At 37.3% G+C, this 16614-nt stretch overlaps 1 protein-coding gene across 1 annotated transcript in view; it reads right to left on the bottom strand.

Annotated features, from left to right (window-relative positions):
* Dpyd (dihydropyrimidine dehydrogenase) overlaps positions 1-16614 on the bottom strand; it is an 835953-nt gene that overhangs the window by 356924 nt on the left and 462415 nt on the right. Inside the window, exon 14 of the mRNA XM_031375299.1 lies at positions 13243-13407. Within this exon, the coding sequence (XP_031231159.1) occupies positions 13243-13407 (165 nt within the window). The remainder of the gene's footprint in view (positions 1-13242; positions 13408-16614) is intronic.

The raw sequence follows: 16614 nt of genomic DNA, 5'->3' as shown, positions 1-16614 counted from the left end.
CAGTGTGACTTTTTAAACTGACTGGTCTTTAGGGAATGAGGTGGCAAGAACTTCCCTTGTCTGAAGGTGACAAAGGTCCATCCTTCGGAATGTGTCCCCACCTGCAGGTCAGTTTGAACCCTGTGGTCTGAGGAATGTTAATTAACCTCTCCCTTTTGGAGGGGCGTGTTCTGTGACCTTCTCAAAGTTCCTGAGCGGACCTTTTCATGGCCAGGATGTATAAATAAATAAATAAATAAATAAATAAATAAATATAAATAAAACTATTTTAAGTGAATGTCTTAAAGGACCTAAGGGAAGAGATACAAAATTAGTTTCACATGAAAACCAAAATAATTGAAGAGTATTCCCTTTGTGTACAAAGTAAAAAATAAAAAAAACTGGAGAGAATACCGTATCAACAACTCTGCTCATAGGAAAAGAATAAAATGGAAGTGAGGGATGGAGAGAGGGAGGGAGGAGGATGGAGAGAAGGAGGGAGGAAGGAAGGAATTGAAAGAGGGAGAACAGCATGTAAGCATAATATCTCCCCTGATTGGTAGCCTTGAGCTTGCCTCCTCAATTTGAACTCCATAAAACAAAAAGGGCACTTTTAAAATCACATTTTAAAAGTTAACAGATTAAGTTGCCTTAGAGACTAGGAGAAGATAAATATTAGAGGTTTGAGCAGAGAAGTAGTGACGTAACTCTTAATATCAGATTCTCTTGATTCTTCCTCTTCTCCGACATCCCTATACCTATGAAGAACGTGTTAGAATTGAGTCTTCCAAAGATTAGAACAGAAAGATTACCAAATAGATATTAAAGGAGGTGGACCCCCTGAACCCTCTTAGCTTTTCTAGTTTTGACCTTGATCTTCATTTGGGCCCATGTAGACCTGGCTAATCTCATGAATTTATTCAGATAAAGGAAGACTGCTTTTCCAAACTCCCCTGGGCTTCTTTCTAGCTATTCACCATTCTATTCACCATGCTCAGTATCATGCCTCCACATCAGAGAGACACTATTCTTACCCAAAGGCAGTCTGATTACAAAAAGACAAGGAATTTGCAAAAGCCTGTGTTGTAACCCTCTAATGCTTGTATAATGACTACTTTAAAGGGTTTGATAGATTGCTCTTAAGATTTTTCTCTTACTGAATGACATGAACCACCAACATTTTAATCTCTCACAAAGCCAAAGCTTAGAGATTCAACCAACATCCCTTATATTTATTAATAGCGGCTAAGGTCTGTTTTAACTTCCTGTGAGTTCCTATGACTCAGCATCAAGGTGAGGATGCTGGCAATGAGAGATAAATTTGTGGACGGCTCTGATTCACCCAGGGTAGCCTGGAAGCTGGGCTGAGACTTGTAGCTTGGCGTCTGAATTCAGTCCAGTTGGAAATGAATCTTTAGACAAATCTCATCAGAAATGGTACTACTATTTTGTAGAGAACCTGTTTTTAAACTGATTTACTGAAGTACTCAGACAGGGCAGAAGGATTCTCTGTGCTTTACTCCTGGACTGCTTACAATGGAAAAAGTGAGCTGAACACAGTTTCCCTTTGTTTCCTAATTGTGGAATTAGGGAACAGTTGGTTTCCGAGTTGTGAATGCAGTGACCAGGTTTTTCAAGCTCCTGATGCTTTGATTTGATTACTGTAATGATTCACTGTGCTTCTGAGTTGTGAGCTGAAATATTCTCTCTTGAGTTGTTTCTGCCAGGGTATTTTATCATAGCAAAAGAAAAAAATACTAAGATTAAGAGTGTTATTTTATTTTTCAGTAAAATATCATATCTGATTCTCCATATTACAAGCTGACATCATTTCTGGTTTTTGTTTGTTTACTTATTTATTTTTAATTATTAATTATGATGAGTCTTACTGAAGTTTTGTTTGTTATGATCTGCTCCAGCCAGGTTTGGCTTCCTCCCATTTTTGCTATTTTCTTCTCACTGATTTCCGCCCATACCATTGATCTCTGGTACATTATTTAATTATTTACTTTAAGATTAAGTATCTTTCCATCCTAGTTTTGAAGGTAGAAATTGAGGTCATTAATTTGATACTTCCCTTCACTTATCACTCATACATTCGATAGTGGAATTTTTCTCCTGACCAATGGCATGGCAAACAACCAATTTAGGCATATTTTAATTTTTCTTTACTTCAAAATACTTTCTAATTTAATTTTTACTACAAGAGTTAAGAGTACATTATTTGTTTTTTAACTGTTTGAAAACTTTTCAAAAATATTTTTGTTTTAATTGTAAACTGTATTATTCTGTCATCAGAGTGTATACTTGTATGGCTTGAATTATTTTAGAGGCATTAGGACTTTTTCTGTGGACTAGAATAAGGCCTAGCTTTCAAAATGCTCTGAAAACATTAAAAATGATATGTTGATTGCCATTGAATGGTATGTTTTAAAAGTGTCCATTATATAAGGTTATTGATAGTGTTTTTAAAAATCTGATAGTTTCCTTCTATTAATTATTGATATCAAGGTAATAGATATCAAAATATAATTGTAGGCTTTTCCATTTTTCCTGAAAGCTATATTGGTTTTTGCTTCATGCCTCTTCCAGTGTTGTTATTATGTATATAAACAGTGCTGTTAGGTTCTGTGGACAAATTGATCCTTTACCAAGACAACATGATCTGTCTGTTGTGTTTGTTCAAGGTAAAAATGCTTGCTTTGATATCTATTTTATCTCTATTATTAATTAAATAGCATTCATTTTATTAGAGTTGACATGGACTAGCATTTCAATGCCTTTGTCTAATCATGTTTCAAGTTTTATACTTATAATTGTATCTGAAATAGAACTGAGCCTTGCTTTTGTAACTAATCTTTAATTATCTGCCTTAACTGAGGTGCTTAGGCTGTTTATATTTTCAGTGGAACACTGAATGATCAGGTTTAACTCTACCATCTTGCTCTAAACTTTGTTTCTTCCTCTTCCTCCTACACCACCACCCTCCTCCTCCCCATTCTTCTTCATACAGTTTAAAAACATTTATATTGATTTTACTTTTTAGATAGAGTCTCACATTGTAAAAGCATTGGGCTTTTCTTCACCCTTCCTTGTTCTGAATAATGACTTGGAAACCTTTACATATTTAATAAGCTCCAGGTACTCTAGCTGGGCATATTCTGATCTATTCTAACTAGACTATACTGGACAGGACTTCTGAGCCATGTGGTGTTGCCTGCCGCCTTTGTCTTGATCTAAGTCCGTCTTGATCTTAGTCCTTCTTCTACTGTGTCATCATGGTGACTCCCTCATGGTGACTCTTTCCATCTGGAAATATCTCACTGGGAATAGAAGTCTCACTTTACCTCTTCTGCCCAGATACAGGTGGATCAGATATTTATTAACTAATCAGAGGTAGAGGAGAACAATATTTATACAACATTGAGACAGGAGATCCTTCAATAATAATGACAATACCAAGTCTGAGCATAGAAATTAGCACTTGAATACACAGTGCACAAAACTATTTCCCCACCATCACATTGTATTTCAGACTGGCTGGAACTCTCTATGTATACCAAGGTGTCTTCAGACTCACAGTAATCCCCCGATCAAGCTTTTTCTGTGATGAGGTCATAGGCATGAGACAAGATACCTTTCTGATCTGTGTTCCCATCCTCCTTCTTTGTAAAGAGTGAACCATTTTATGTCTACCATTAGCTTTTCATTGGGGGTGCCTGGTCTTAATACCTGTCTCTCAGACTTTCCTCTAAGATTCTCACTTTTCATAACTTCTATTTCAATGTCTTTATGTTTGTTATTTTTTTGAAATGCCTAATAGATTGTTTATAATATCCATCATATATCTTACCCAATTCATAGCTGTTTTTAAATCATTGGGAGCTTAAATATTTTATCTGTCTTTTACCACTTAGCCATTTGACCATTTGGAATAGTTTAAATAATAATTCTGCCTTGTTAGTTCTGAAATGGATTAAATCAATTGATTTTTCCTTTAATTATATTTTATATTTTCCTATCTCTTATAAAGCAAGTGAATATTATTGCCTGTAAGTCACTTTGAATTTTATCATTGTTAAACTAGATATTTCTGTATTCCTCAAAAATATTTTTATGTTTTGCTTTAAGTTGCTAATTTCAGCCTTGGTTGATTTGGGACCCTTCCTTGCATTCTTTACAGTGGTTTTCATTGATGCAGCTTCCAGTTTGTTACTACTCTTGATCTATGGAGAACAACAAAACAAAGCAAAACATACACACACACACACACACACACACACATACACACACACAAGCCAAGTCATTGTCCTCTACTTCAGTCAGGCAGTTCCTCTCTATAGACTTGTTGATCCACCTGAAAAACTAGTTTATATTCTGCTTCATACCATGTGTCTTGCAGGGGTGGGGGGTGGGGGACTTCTGAGTAGGTTTTTTACATCTTCTCTATTCTCCATGTCTCTCCTGTCTTGTTCGTTATCTTGTGAATTCTATCCCTCAGATCCTGCGGCTCTGTCTCAATTCATTCCCAGAAACTCTCAGTGGAAGAGCATAACTTTGTTTTTTTCATATTTAAGTGATTACTGTCTTTACTGTCTAATGTCCTGGGTCTTAAAACCTCTTATTACATTTGATTTTTATTTTTCTGTTGGGAGAGTAAATCAATTTTTCAATACTCTACCTAGGCTGTAGCCAAAAATTCTCTTAGAAGTATGGAGACATCTATCTCAAGAAAATACTTAGACACCCTCTCTTCAATTCCTCTGCGCAGTCCCCATGCTAAGTCAAAGCCTGTGAGCCACAATAAGAACTGGTCTGCCTGGCAAGATGTCCTCAATGGTGTGATAGTAGCAGTTTGATTTAGCTACAACCAACAGTTGTCTACTTAGGCTGAAAGCCCTCTCAGTAGCAGGAACTCATGCCTGGCACAATAACCTAGTCAAGTACCCAGAGCTGGAAAGATCATAGTTCTATAGAAGAACATATATTATCATTTTCCTAAACCATTACGTCAATGACCAATATGTCATATTTCATAAGTCAACAATATTTCTAACTATATTCCAAATATTTGATTATTCCCACAGATAAGTACAGCTCACAACTCTCTTCAAAGAAGTTGCCCTTTAGAGCAACAGAGGCCACTACAGAGACCCATAAATGGTCAAAATGCAGGGAAGTGACATGAGGTTTCTAGTCTCATTGGAATATATATAACTCAAGACCTACACATAAGTACCAGAGAACAGATACAAGAGAGGGCAGAAGGACTTGGAGGCTGAGGATCTACCTGCTGGTAGATAGCATCTTCTAGACACTTGGCAGGTGTTGTACCTATGAAATGTCAACAATATGGCTACCTAAACATGACCCAAATAATGAAAATACTCATAGTCAACTTCATACAGGTGTGATAATTTCACAAGTTCCCAGTCCTAGATGAATGGCTGCTGAGAGATGGAGAGTCAATATTCTCCAGGAATGAGTTCTTTTAATTGGCTATCCAAATGCCTGTGTGTTACCTTTGGTTTATCAAATATCTCTTGTAGAACCTATCATAAAAAAATTAACTAGCTTTAACTGGGAATAAAAGTAACATACAAGAAGTCTTTTGTGGAATATAATACATAGAAGTGAATAGTTGCAATATCTCAGAATGCTCATTCACTACTTCTCAACTAATCTTTTTTTTTTTTTTTTTTTTTTTTTTTTTTTTCGAGACAGGGTTTCTCTGTATAGCCCTGGCTGTGTCCTGGAACTCACTCTGTAGACCAGGCTGGCCTTGAACTCAGAAATCTGCTTGCCTCTGCCTCCCAAGTGCTGGGATTAAAGGCATGCGCCATCACCACCCGGATTCAACTAATCTTTATAATGACTTCTGCAGTATTACTATCATACAGGTAGCAAATGCGGCTGATAGTACTGCTCAATAGCAAGTTACTAGAAAGGTTATATTTACTAACTGTGAGCTCTCTGCCTTTATCAACTCCAGGAAACTCAGAAGAAAATTTTGTGGGGATGACAGGACATGGACTATTGTACTCCCATTTACTTTCAAAATTCCTAGGACTATTACAATTGAACTCAATTTTATAAGCAGATTTTTATAAATCCAATGAGATATCATTAATAGTTTATCAGAGGTAAGATTCATCTAGAAGTTAGGTAAAGGAGGGAGGCTGAGAAATACCCACACCCTCAGGAATTTATAAACAGTATTAAGAAATCACTGTGGTGTGAACGAAGGAATAATTTCCAAGGGACGCAGCAGCCTTCCCTTCAGCAGCTGCTCCAGTGCCTTCTTAATTTATTACTTTTTAAGCAGCTTGTAGAAATGGGTAGACACAGAGACTTGACAAGCTCAGAAAACTCCAAAGGGAGCAAAGGCAGAATCAAGTCAAGGGACTCTTGAATTTCTATTTATGAATATTCCCCTCTGGCTATGAGGAGAGAATCAAAGTTGTGTCTGCAATGAGACATTTAACTTGCCAACGTTTAAGTCATTGCTGACTAGACAGCAAATACATACTTTCCTTTATTATTAGATTTTATTTTTTCTAAATAAGTTGACTGAGTAACAAAAGCCCAATATCTCCTCCCTCCAGTAACTGTTAGTAAATCATAAATATCTTTAAAATAATGAGGCCTGCTTGTGCTTCATCAGCCCTTATGGAGCCTGCAAGGAGACACCCAGAGCCTGCTGAGGCACCCAGAGAAGAAACAAAGAACATTCTGTGTTCAAATGGCATCTGTATTCTGCTTCTATCTACTAGCCTTCATATTTATGGATAGAAAATTTAATATGAGGCCTGGTAACTACTGAAACCTAAGCCAAGTGAGTGTTTGACATCATTGTTTTTGTAGGAGCAGATAAACTGCAGAGCAGAAGAACTGGGCTACTCAATGTTCTGAGCAGGGATTAAAACCAAGATAATCACTGTCTCATGGCAGAGGTTCTTCCTTTGTACTAATATTTTGTTTCCTTTTGGAAAGTCTCTATTTGAGAGGAATATTGAGGAAAATTTGTAATAACATTGTGTCTCATTTTCATGGTTTACTATTTAGTTCATTAATTTGGTTTTTACTTAGATGCATGCATATGCCTGCATCCATTTATGAGCATCCCATCTATGTAAATCCAAGTGGAGCCAGAGGAGGTTGTTGAATCTCCTGGAACTAAATTTACATGTGGTTGTGAGCCAGCATGTGTGTGCTGGGAACAGAACCTTGGTCCTCTATAAGAGCAACCACTGTACTTCACCACTGTGACATTTCTCCAGCTTTCCCAGTTTCTTAGGTGACAGAGGCTAAAGGACATTCCACCGGTTCTTTGTTGATGTGATAAAAACAAACAAACAAAAACAAACAAATGAACAAACAAACAAAGAAATGAGACACAACTGAAAGTAACTTGGGCCAGGAAAGGGTTTATTTGGTTGACACTTACACATCACAGTCAAGTCTATCACTGAGAGAAGTTAGGACAGGAGCTCAAGCAGGAGCCTAGAGACAAGAACTGAAACATAACCAGAAAGGAAAGCTGCTTATTCGTTTGTACCTCCCACTTCTGGCTTGCTCAGGTACCTTTATTATACAACCTAGAAGAACTGCTTGCCAGGATGGTACTGCTCACAGTAGGTTGAGTCTTTCCATATCAATCATTAATCAACAACAAAAAAGGAAAAGAGAAAAGAAAAAAAGAAAAGAAAAGAAAACACTCCACATACATGCAAATGCTTGCAGACAAACCTAATAAAGTCTTCAAATGATGGTCCCTCTTCCCAGATGACTCTAGCCATGTCCGCTTGACACAAACACACACACACACAAACATACACACACATACACACACACACACACACAGAGAGAGAGAGAGAGAGAGAGAGACAGACAGACAGACAGACAGAGAGACAGAGAGACAGAGAGAGAAAGAGAGAGAGAGAATTAAAGGAATTAAAGAGAGAATAAAAGAAACAAGCACAAAGCATGATACTTTCCTAAGGTATGATGAAAGTATTTCTAGCTCTCCTGCTTCACACCATCCCTAGATCCAGACAGGAATCCACCATCTTTGTTGACCTTCTGATCTGTATTTGGTAAATACAGCAGTATTTGAAGCTCAGTTCCAGATGAAAAGAAAATGATCTTAGTAAATAATTGTAATGAAGGAGTTTCATATAACAAAGTCCATTAATAATGCTGATTGTGTATGAAACACAATCATCCAATGAGCTTTATAGAAAGTGTATATTGTCTTGACCTGTACACACACACATTCACACAGAAATTGTGTCCATACCACAATTTCTGAAGTAAGTGAACTCAGACAGGACTGAACCTTACTTTTTTTCTTCAGTTTCCCAAATGATTGTCATTTGCAGTCAGAATTGAGTTCTTAGCCTATGTACAGATGCCTTGTTGTAGTAGAACACAAAACACAATCTTGATCGTCAGTAAAAGACCTTTGTTTTCTTTGTTTTCAAATACTGAAATTCAGTATTTGTAATCATGAATGCCACAAACACGTCAGCTTCGTGGATGACTCAAATTTGCATAGGTAGAAATCATAGGGAGTGTACTGGCTGGTTTTGTGTGCCAACTTGACACAGGCTGGAGTTATCACAGAGAAGGGAGCTTCAGTTGGGGAAGTGCCTCCATGAGAACCAGCTGTGGGGCATTTTCTCAATTAGTGATCAAGCGGGTAGGGCCCCTTGTGGGTGGTGCCATCCCTGGGCTGGAAGTCTTGGGTTCTATTAGAGAGAAGGCTGAGTAAGCCAGGGGAAGCAAGCCAGTAAGGAACATCTCTCCATGGCCTCTGCATCAGTTCCTGCTTCTTGACCTGCTTGAAGTTGAGTTCCAGTCCTGACTTCCTTTGGTGATAAACAGCAATGTAGAAATAAGCTGAATAAACCTTGCTTTTTCCTCCCCAACTTGCTTCTTGGTCATGATGTTTGTGCAGGAATAGAAACCCTAACTAAGACAGGGAGTCATAACACAGTTGACCTTAGCACCTGAAGGTCTCTGCTCACTGCTGCATCAACATTGCAATAGTTAGTATACCCAGAAGTACTCTATTTTGTCTGTATCAGTGGTTGGTATAAGTGGGAAATGGTGATGTACCTCTGTAATCCTAGCACTTGCTAGGTATGGATAGGAAAATCAGAAATTTAGTTTAGTGAGTCTGGAGCCTGACTCTCAGTCAGATGGGATCATATCTCAAAAAGAAATACAAAATCCAAACCAAAACCAAAACCAAACCAAAACAAAACAAAAAAACTCAAGTCAAATGTCCTATCTTTTCTTCCATTTCTAGAAATATATGGTATGAAAAAAGAATGAAAGTGTCTAGAAAAATAAAAGTGATTTGCAGGTAGGCAGACAGATAAGGGTAGGAGGAAGGGAGAAGGACTTGAGTAGGGTTGAGGGGAACACCCTCAATATAGAATACATACATGTGAAAATTTTAAAAAGAAGACAATTTTTAAAAATTATGACTATATGTATTTATTTTATTTTTACTTTGTACATGTTTGTGGTATACACTCATACACTCATGCACACATCTGTGGGGAGTGTACATGCTCCTGCGAATGTGTATGGAGACCAGAGGTCCGTCGAAGACTCTTCTGGAGGACAGCGGTCTGTTAAAGAGCCTTCCTCTATTGGTCTTCACCTTACCTTTTTGATGCAGGAGTCTCTCACTGAACCTAGAACTCCAACTAGCTAGAGCAGCCGTCCAGTGAGGAACTGGTCTCAGCCTGTCTGTCCCTCACCGCTACTACAGCTCCAGTGCAGGCATTATGCATGCAAGCCACAACACCTGGCTTTTTATGTGGATGCTGGAATCATTCAGATCCACATGCTTGAACAGTTATATCCCTTTACTCACTAATCCACCCCACCAGCCTCCTCTCTCCCCATTTTCAAAATGTACTTTGAATATTTCACTTTACATGTCCTCATAACCTTAAGAACTTTGAATTGTGCCTTTATTATTCATAGCAGCAGAGGGGCTTAACTTTTATCCTTGGTGGACGAGTCTCTGGTATGCACATTAAGAATCTGTATGTAGAGGCTACTGACCAGGGAGAACTCCAGGAACATGCATGAGATCAACTTCTTTATTGTGAACTTAATTGCGTACGGAGCCACTAGCTGAGACATAGTCCCATCACCAATGAGGATGTGGTAACAATGTAGAGAAAGAATCTTTCCCTAGACACTGCCCCTCTGCTAAAATCTCCACAAAGTTCTCATCCTGGTCTGACCTATCTTTACCAGCACACCCAGTGCTGAGTGTCAGCCTTCCCGTGACTTCTAGTTGACCAAAAGATTAAAAAAAAAAAATGTCTTTTCTTGCTAAGTCAGAACATTCAGGCAAATAATGGCATATATATTTTTGGTATTTTTAATCTTAAAAATAATTTTTTTTAATCAAGACTAAAATATACGAGCTCCTGGCTTTTGTAACGCTGGTGAAAAGAGTCATTTTAAACTGATTTCTGTAAGCCCTAATTATTCAGTATATTTCATAATAAGCTTTGCAAAATCTCAGCTCAGGAACAAAAACTCTGTTAGTAATAACTTGTCACTACAATGATCCCTGTGCCAAATTTAATTCACAGATAAATATAAAAGAAAATTTGAGAGCCGAGCAAGTCTAACTTGAAGGTGGGCTCTGTTGCCACGTGAGTTCCCGGATCCCTCACATCACCTTCCAAAGCCTTCTTACCTTTATATGCACCGCACCATGATCTGTAGCTGTCTCCTCTGACTCATACACAGCTGTAGTCTCTCCCATCCGGAAACAAACCCTAGCTACAAATGTTAGCTGCCTACATCTCCGTGGTACAATTTCTTTCTCAGAAAACTTAGCCCTTGCTTAGAAGCTGCCACAGTGGGTTAAATTAGTCAATCCCTGTCATTAAAGGTGGCAGCCACACACTTGAGAATGATGTGGGAAAACTCCAGTGAGAGCGATAATTAAAGTTGGAAAATGAAGGGTCACTTCCCTTCGCTCAGCTCATTGAATTTGGCGTCAGAGTGATTCCGAAGCAGTGGGGGAGATGGTCCTCCCAGCATGGCCATATCTGGGTGCACACACATTCTTTCCATGGTTTCCAATGAGAATGCCACTTTAATTGTGTTTAAAATGTTATCTTTGGTGTGGGGAGTTAACATGGTAGAAAGTGTTTTAAAAATGCAGAGAAAAGATGAATGGTTGTAATCTAAATGGGGAAAGAATTGGGAAAAAAAAACCCTCGTGTATTATATTTTTCAAACACACAAAAGCATTGTAAGAGAAGATCGTTGTTGCCAGGGTGACTTAACATTTAAAATACCTCTTCTTTCTGCTTGGCTGTGGGACAGAGATTCAGGAAGCTTCAACCCAGAGTCCCTGTCTTTTGACTGTCATTTCTTGGGCCCATTTCTTGAGCAACAACTTATTCTTGCCTCAGAAAAAAAAGCAGACAGTATCACGTGAGTTTAAGAAAGTCATTTCTGGTCATGACTTTTTCCAAAGAAAATAGGTTTTTGTCTGTTTGTTTCTCAGAAACATTGGTTTCATTCAACACTGAAGCAGTTTTTTTTGGGGGGGTGGGGGTGGAAATCATATTTATTTCACACTGTTTTATATGTTACTTTAAAAAGAAATACTGAATTCTAAAGAGCAACCTAGGCAGGCACATCCAAGATACTAGTACACAGAGGTGTAGATAATAAAAGCAAAATTTAAATTCCAACTTCAACCTCAGGATAGATTATTCAATATGATAGATATATTCAATCATGAGCAAGATCTTTTACCTTTGTATACTTGGGTTTGCTCCACTATAGACTTGGACATGCAACAGTGTCTATTTTATGAAGATGTTGAAGGATCCAGCAAGTTGAAAATATACAAAGCTTTTATAACAATGTATAGCACAGATTAAGTGATTTATTAAGTACCGACCTCCCATTTGATAACATTGAAATGTTTGGTACCTAGCAGAGTATTCAGTGCTGCACACCCAGTTAGTATACTTATTAATATTCTCCTTTTTACAGACGGGTCTTATGTGCATAGCAATCTAAGGAGAAATGTCCTAAAAGATTGGCTCCTTTAGAAGACAAACCCTTGGCATCATTGTCGAAGTGACATAACTCATTCACAGGAGAGATAATTGTAACATCAGGCTCCCAACCTGAGGAACTCCTAAGGAGCAGATGCTAAAAGTTCCTGATGTGTCTCCATAGTCTTCTACCCATCTGAAGGACTGTTTTGAGGGAGATAAAGTATACCTGTTCTTAATGACTTTATTTGGTTGAGGGAAAGAGGGTACACAGAAGCATTGCAGCTACCTCACAGAGTACGTCTTGATCCGCTAGGCAGAGGCATGCTGCCTTTGGAAGACTGAGTTTTCAGGTTATAAGCATCCATTCATGAATTCCATTAAATTCAAAAGTATTTAAATATTTACAAATACATATCACAAGAGCATTAACAGGTGTTCTTTTTTGTCCTTGTAGAAAAACTTTTCTGTAACATAGACATACACACTGCTGGATATTTCAGACTCCATTCACCACAGTCCAAAGAATAATAGAGAGGCAGAAGAGGAAGGCATAGGAACGGGGAGTGGGAGAAAGAATGAATGATACCAAGAACAACCTCAACAAGACTACTAAAGAGAAAAATCCGTTTTTTTTTTTGTTGTTGTTGTTGTTGTTGTTGTTTTTTAATTGCATGTAACTCTGATTTTACTGCAAGGATTCTGTGTGGTTCCTTAAAAAATAAGCTTTCTACAAAACATAGTGAGTTCATTTAGTCTAAGGATGTTAAAATTATTTGCTAAATCATCTCCCACTGAAAAAAATTATAAATAACCCACATAAGGTATTCTGTTCCAGCCTTAGCTTTATATAAGATGATTTATAGGCTGCAATTTCTCCCTAAGGTCATCACCTTCATAAATACCAGCCACATACAATGAAAACCAACTCAATAAAATGGGCATTTCATTCTTCCTGCTTCTGCATGTAGAGTCTTCTTCCATGTGCCCAGTGCCCATTTATAACAAAGCCTCATATTGGGAGGGATTTTTATGAGTTCTCCAGCTTGCTTTCTTTATCTTTCTATGCATCAGCCAAGTAACTGGCAGATTCTTTAATAAAATATATTATACGCATTAATATTTATAAGCCTATGAATTGGATGTTTAAATAAACATTCAGCAACTCATGCCTGTTCTCTTGTTTTAGATGTTAAATCACACTTACATTGTCCGGGAAGTCAGCCTTTAGTTCGGTGACACTGCGACACCAATATGCAGCTGTTTTCTCACTGATGAGCTCAATGTTGAGGAAGGAGCTTTGTCCAGGGCCATGCAAGGGGCCAGAAGTGGTTCCCCGGATGATTCTGGGTGAGACGTTTGTCACGATGTCCTAATGAAAAGAAAAACACTTGAGCCTCAGTTCTACAAAGAAAACCTGCGATCTTGATTATATACTCATTTCCATGTGACAATATTTTACCAAGTCTCTTCTCACATTTTTCCAGATGAGGTTTTAACATACTTTAAATTATGGTTGAGCATATGCTATTTCCAAATGGAATGGCAGAATAAAATATTCCTTAGCTTTTGCTAACTTACTGGAGTTCTAGATTGTACATAGTAGAAAACATTTTTTAATTAAATAATTTCATGCTAATTTAGGCTGTACATATTTTAGTTTGTTTGCAGTTTAAAAATAAATAAAGAAATAAAACATTAAAATTCCATGTAGGTCTATGTAACCTAAGTAGCTTTAATCATTGACTCCAGTAAGAATTAATGTTTAAAAACAAAATGTATAATTTTCTTTAAATGTTATTTAAATGCAAATCAACCGAGAAAAAAACATATTACTATTGCTAGCTCATTAAAGTCAAACACATATTATAATGAATTACCTGGATCAAATTACCTGTATATATATATATACATGTATACTATGCACTTAGATATATAGATTTACATTCTTATTTGTATACGTATTTGTACGAATGTGAATATTTGGTCTCATATTTAAGATGAAGACAGTTCACTTTTCCAAGACTGAAATGAGGTTATCAATAACTTCCTGATAAATATAAACAGTAAAATTAACTAGCTTGTTAAGTGTAATTACCAATCCCAGGCTGCTTCTAAAGGAGTATTAACAAAGAATAATATTCTTCCATTACTTAAAACTAAAATGAAACAAAGAAGGAAAAAAATGTTTCTTTTGCCAACTTCCAATTAAAATTAATTTTGAATAAAGGTCATTTAGTTAAGGATTTATCAGAATTAGTCTTTTAAGTACCCCTCCTCACCATCTTGTCACTTTTAGTGAGATAACATGAACCCCCATTAGTATATAGCAATTAAGGTCAATTTACATATTTTAATTAAGAACCACCCCATATAAAACAATTAGTGTAATAGGCATACTAACTGGATTTCATAACATTTGGACGTTTTTCCAACTAGATAGACAGGAAACCTTAATTAGCATTAATTAGTGCTGATCTGCATATGTTTGATAAGGCATACCCTTGCCACAAAAGATTATTTATTCCTGAATGTGCCAAATGCTACAGTTGCAGAGGATAAAAGGACTTTTCTTCACATTGCATGTTAATTTCTGTTAATTTACATTCACTTTTACATCCGAATTAGTATATTATAAAATAAATGGTATAAATGTTACAAAAAGCCTCCTTAAATATGTACATTTTAACTTATAGGAATCATGCCAGTTAAATTTTTACTAATTAAGCCATTCTGCTTCTATTGTGTGTGTGCACAATATCACCAGCCTCGCTTTGATTTGCTGTTGAAAAACCCTGTTACACAATCATAAAACGCTAAAATGACAAATAGAATCACTCCAGGAGGCTCTAGCAGACGGGTCAAATTTCCATCTTGGCAAATGCTTCGAAGTGTATGCAACATCCCTGTGGGTGGCTCCATGTGTCTCTCCAGGTAGGCACTATTGTGCTGCCAGTGTTGGAAGAGGTATTTCTGGAAAATGTTGCCTTTGCATGACCCTGGTTTTCTTCTCTGTTCCAGTTTGCAGATTTCACACTCTTTTATCCCTGAGGTCCTTCTACCCAGTATTCTAATTGCTTTCTCTTGAATAAATCCAACCCAGATAACAACCTGTTCCCCTACAGAGGACTTGGCCAAGGAGTTAGAGGGAGGATATTCAGTTCATCAAAGTGACTCAAGAAAGACTGGAAAGGGGTCACTTCTGGTTAGAGTCTCTCACTCACTACTGGTTAGAGTCAAGAATTAAGTCCTCTGTATGACTGAATAGTTGCTGTGAAGATTGCCTACAAAGAAGTGATATTTGTTTTGTGTAGAGATAATTTAAATATTAAAGCAATAATAAACTGTGCTTAAAAGTTAGTGCATATGAGCTACTATATATGAGTTCAAATATGGCTTTTCTCTTTTACCTGCTATAGGCCTCAATTATCTGGGAATCTTAGAAACAAAACTATCAACTTCCTTTGAAGTAAAAACACATCTTAACCCTCTTCTTGAACTAAGATTTTATACTATTATCACCTGTAAACCTATTCAGTGAAGCTCAGAAACCAAGCCATGCCATGGTCTCATTTATTAGAAAAAAATAATATAAGAGAAGAGAGGAGGAGAGGTAGAGGAAGACAGACAGAGAGAGAGAGGGAGAGAGGGGAAGAGAGAGAGAGAGAGAGAGAGAGAGAGAGAGAGAGAGAGAGAGAGGCAGAAAGAGATAGAGACAGACAGATGGAGACAGAGATAATTTCAGAAGTTACCATAAATCATTTTTGTGACTTTTGTTAAAATAATCAAGGACTCTGTGGCAATTTGAACGGACATGATCACCATAGACCATGTGTTTTAATATTTGCTACTTGGTTGGTGGAACAGCTTAGGAAGAATTGAGAGGCGTGACTTTTTAGAGAGGCATGTCATTAGGAGTGGCCTTTGAGGTCTTCAAAGTCCGCAGCAAGTACAGGTCCTCTCTCCATCCCTCCTTCCATTTCTCCCTCCCTCTCTCCCTTCTTCCCCCTCTCTCTCTCTCTCTCTCCCATCTTTCACTCTCTCCATCCTCCCCTCTCTCCCTCTTTCCATCCATCTACCCTTCCCTCCATCTATCCTTTCCTCCCTCCCTTCCTCCTTCCCACCCTGCAGATCCATGCCAGCTGCCATGCTATCCACCATGTTGTTCATGGATTCACCCTCTGAATCTATTAGCAAGTCCCCCAATTAAATGCTTTATTTTATAAGTTGCCATGGTCATGGTGTTTCTTCATAGCAACAGAGTAGGGACTAAGACAGAACCTGTTGGGAATATTTCTTCAAATAGTCCAAATTTTCATTTTCCTTAATATAAACAGTGACAAACTTTCTTTCCAATACTATAGATAGCTACTGTGTAGAATTTGTTAACTGTCTGTGACTCAATATCTTAACAGATTTTTTAAGAATTTTATTTGCAAAATTCAATCAATTTTGACAAAATTGACAAAGTGACAAACTTAAAATAATCATCCAGTATTAGGTCAGTAGTAGAAACTTTATTTTAGCTTTTTTTCTCCCTCAAATTGAGTTGTCCTTACAATTAATTAGTCAAAAACTT

The sequence above is a fragment of the Mastomys coucha genome, unplaced genomic scaffold (assembly GCF_008632895.1).
Source record: "Mastomys coucha isolate ucsf_1 unplaced genomic scaffold, UCSF_Mcou_1 pScaffold16, whole genome shotgun sequence".
Taxonomy (NCBI): Eukaryota; Metazoa; Chordata; class Mammalia; order Rodentia; family Muridae; genus Mastomys; species Mastomys coucha.
The sequence above is the reverse complement of the archived record's forward strand: the minus strand, read 5'-3'. Positions and strand labels throughout refer to the sequence as shown.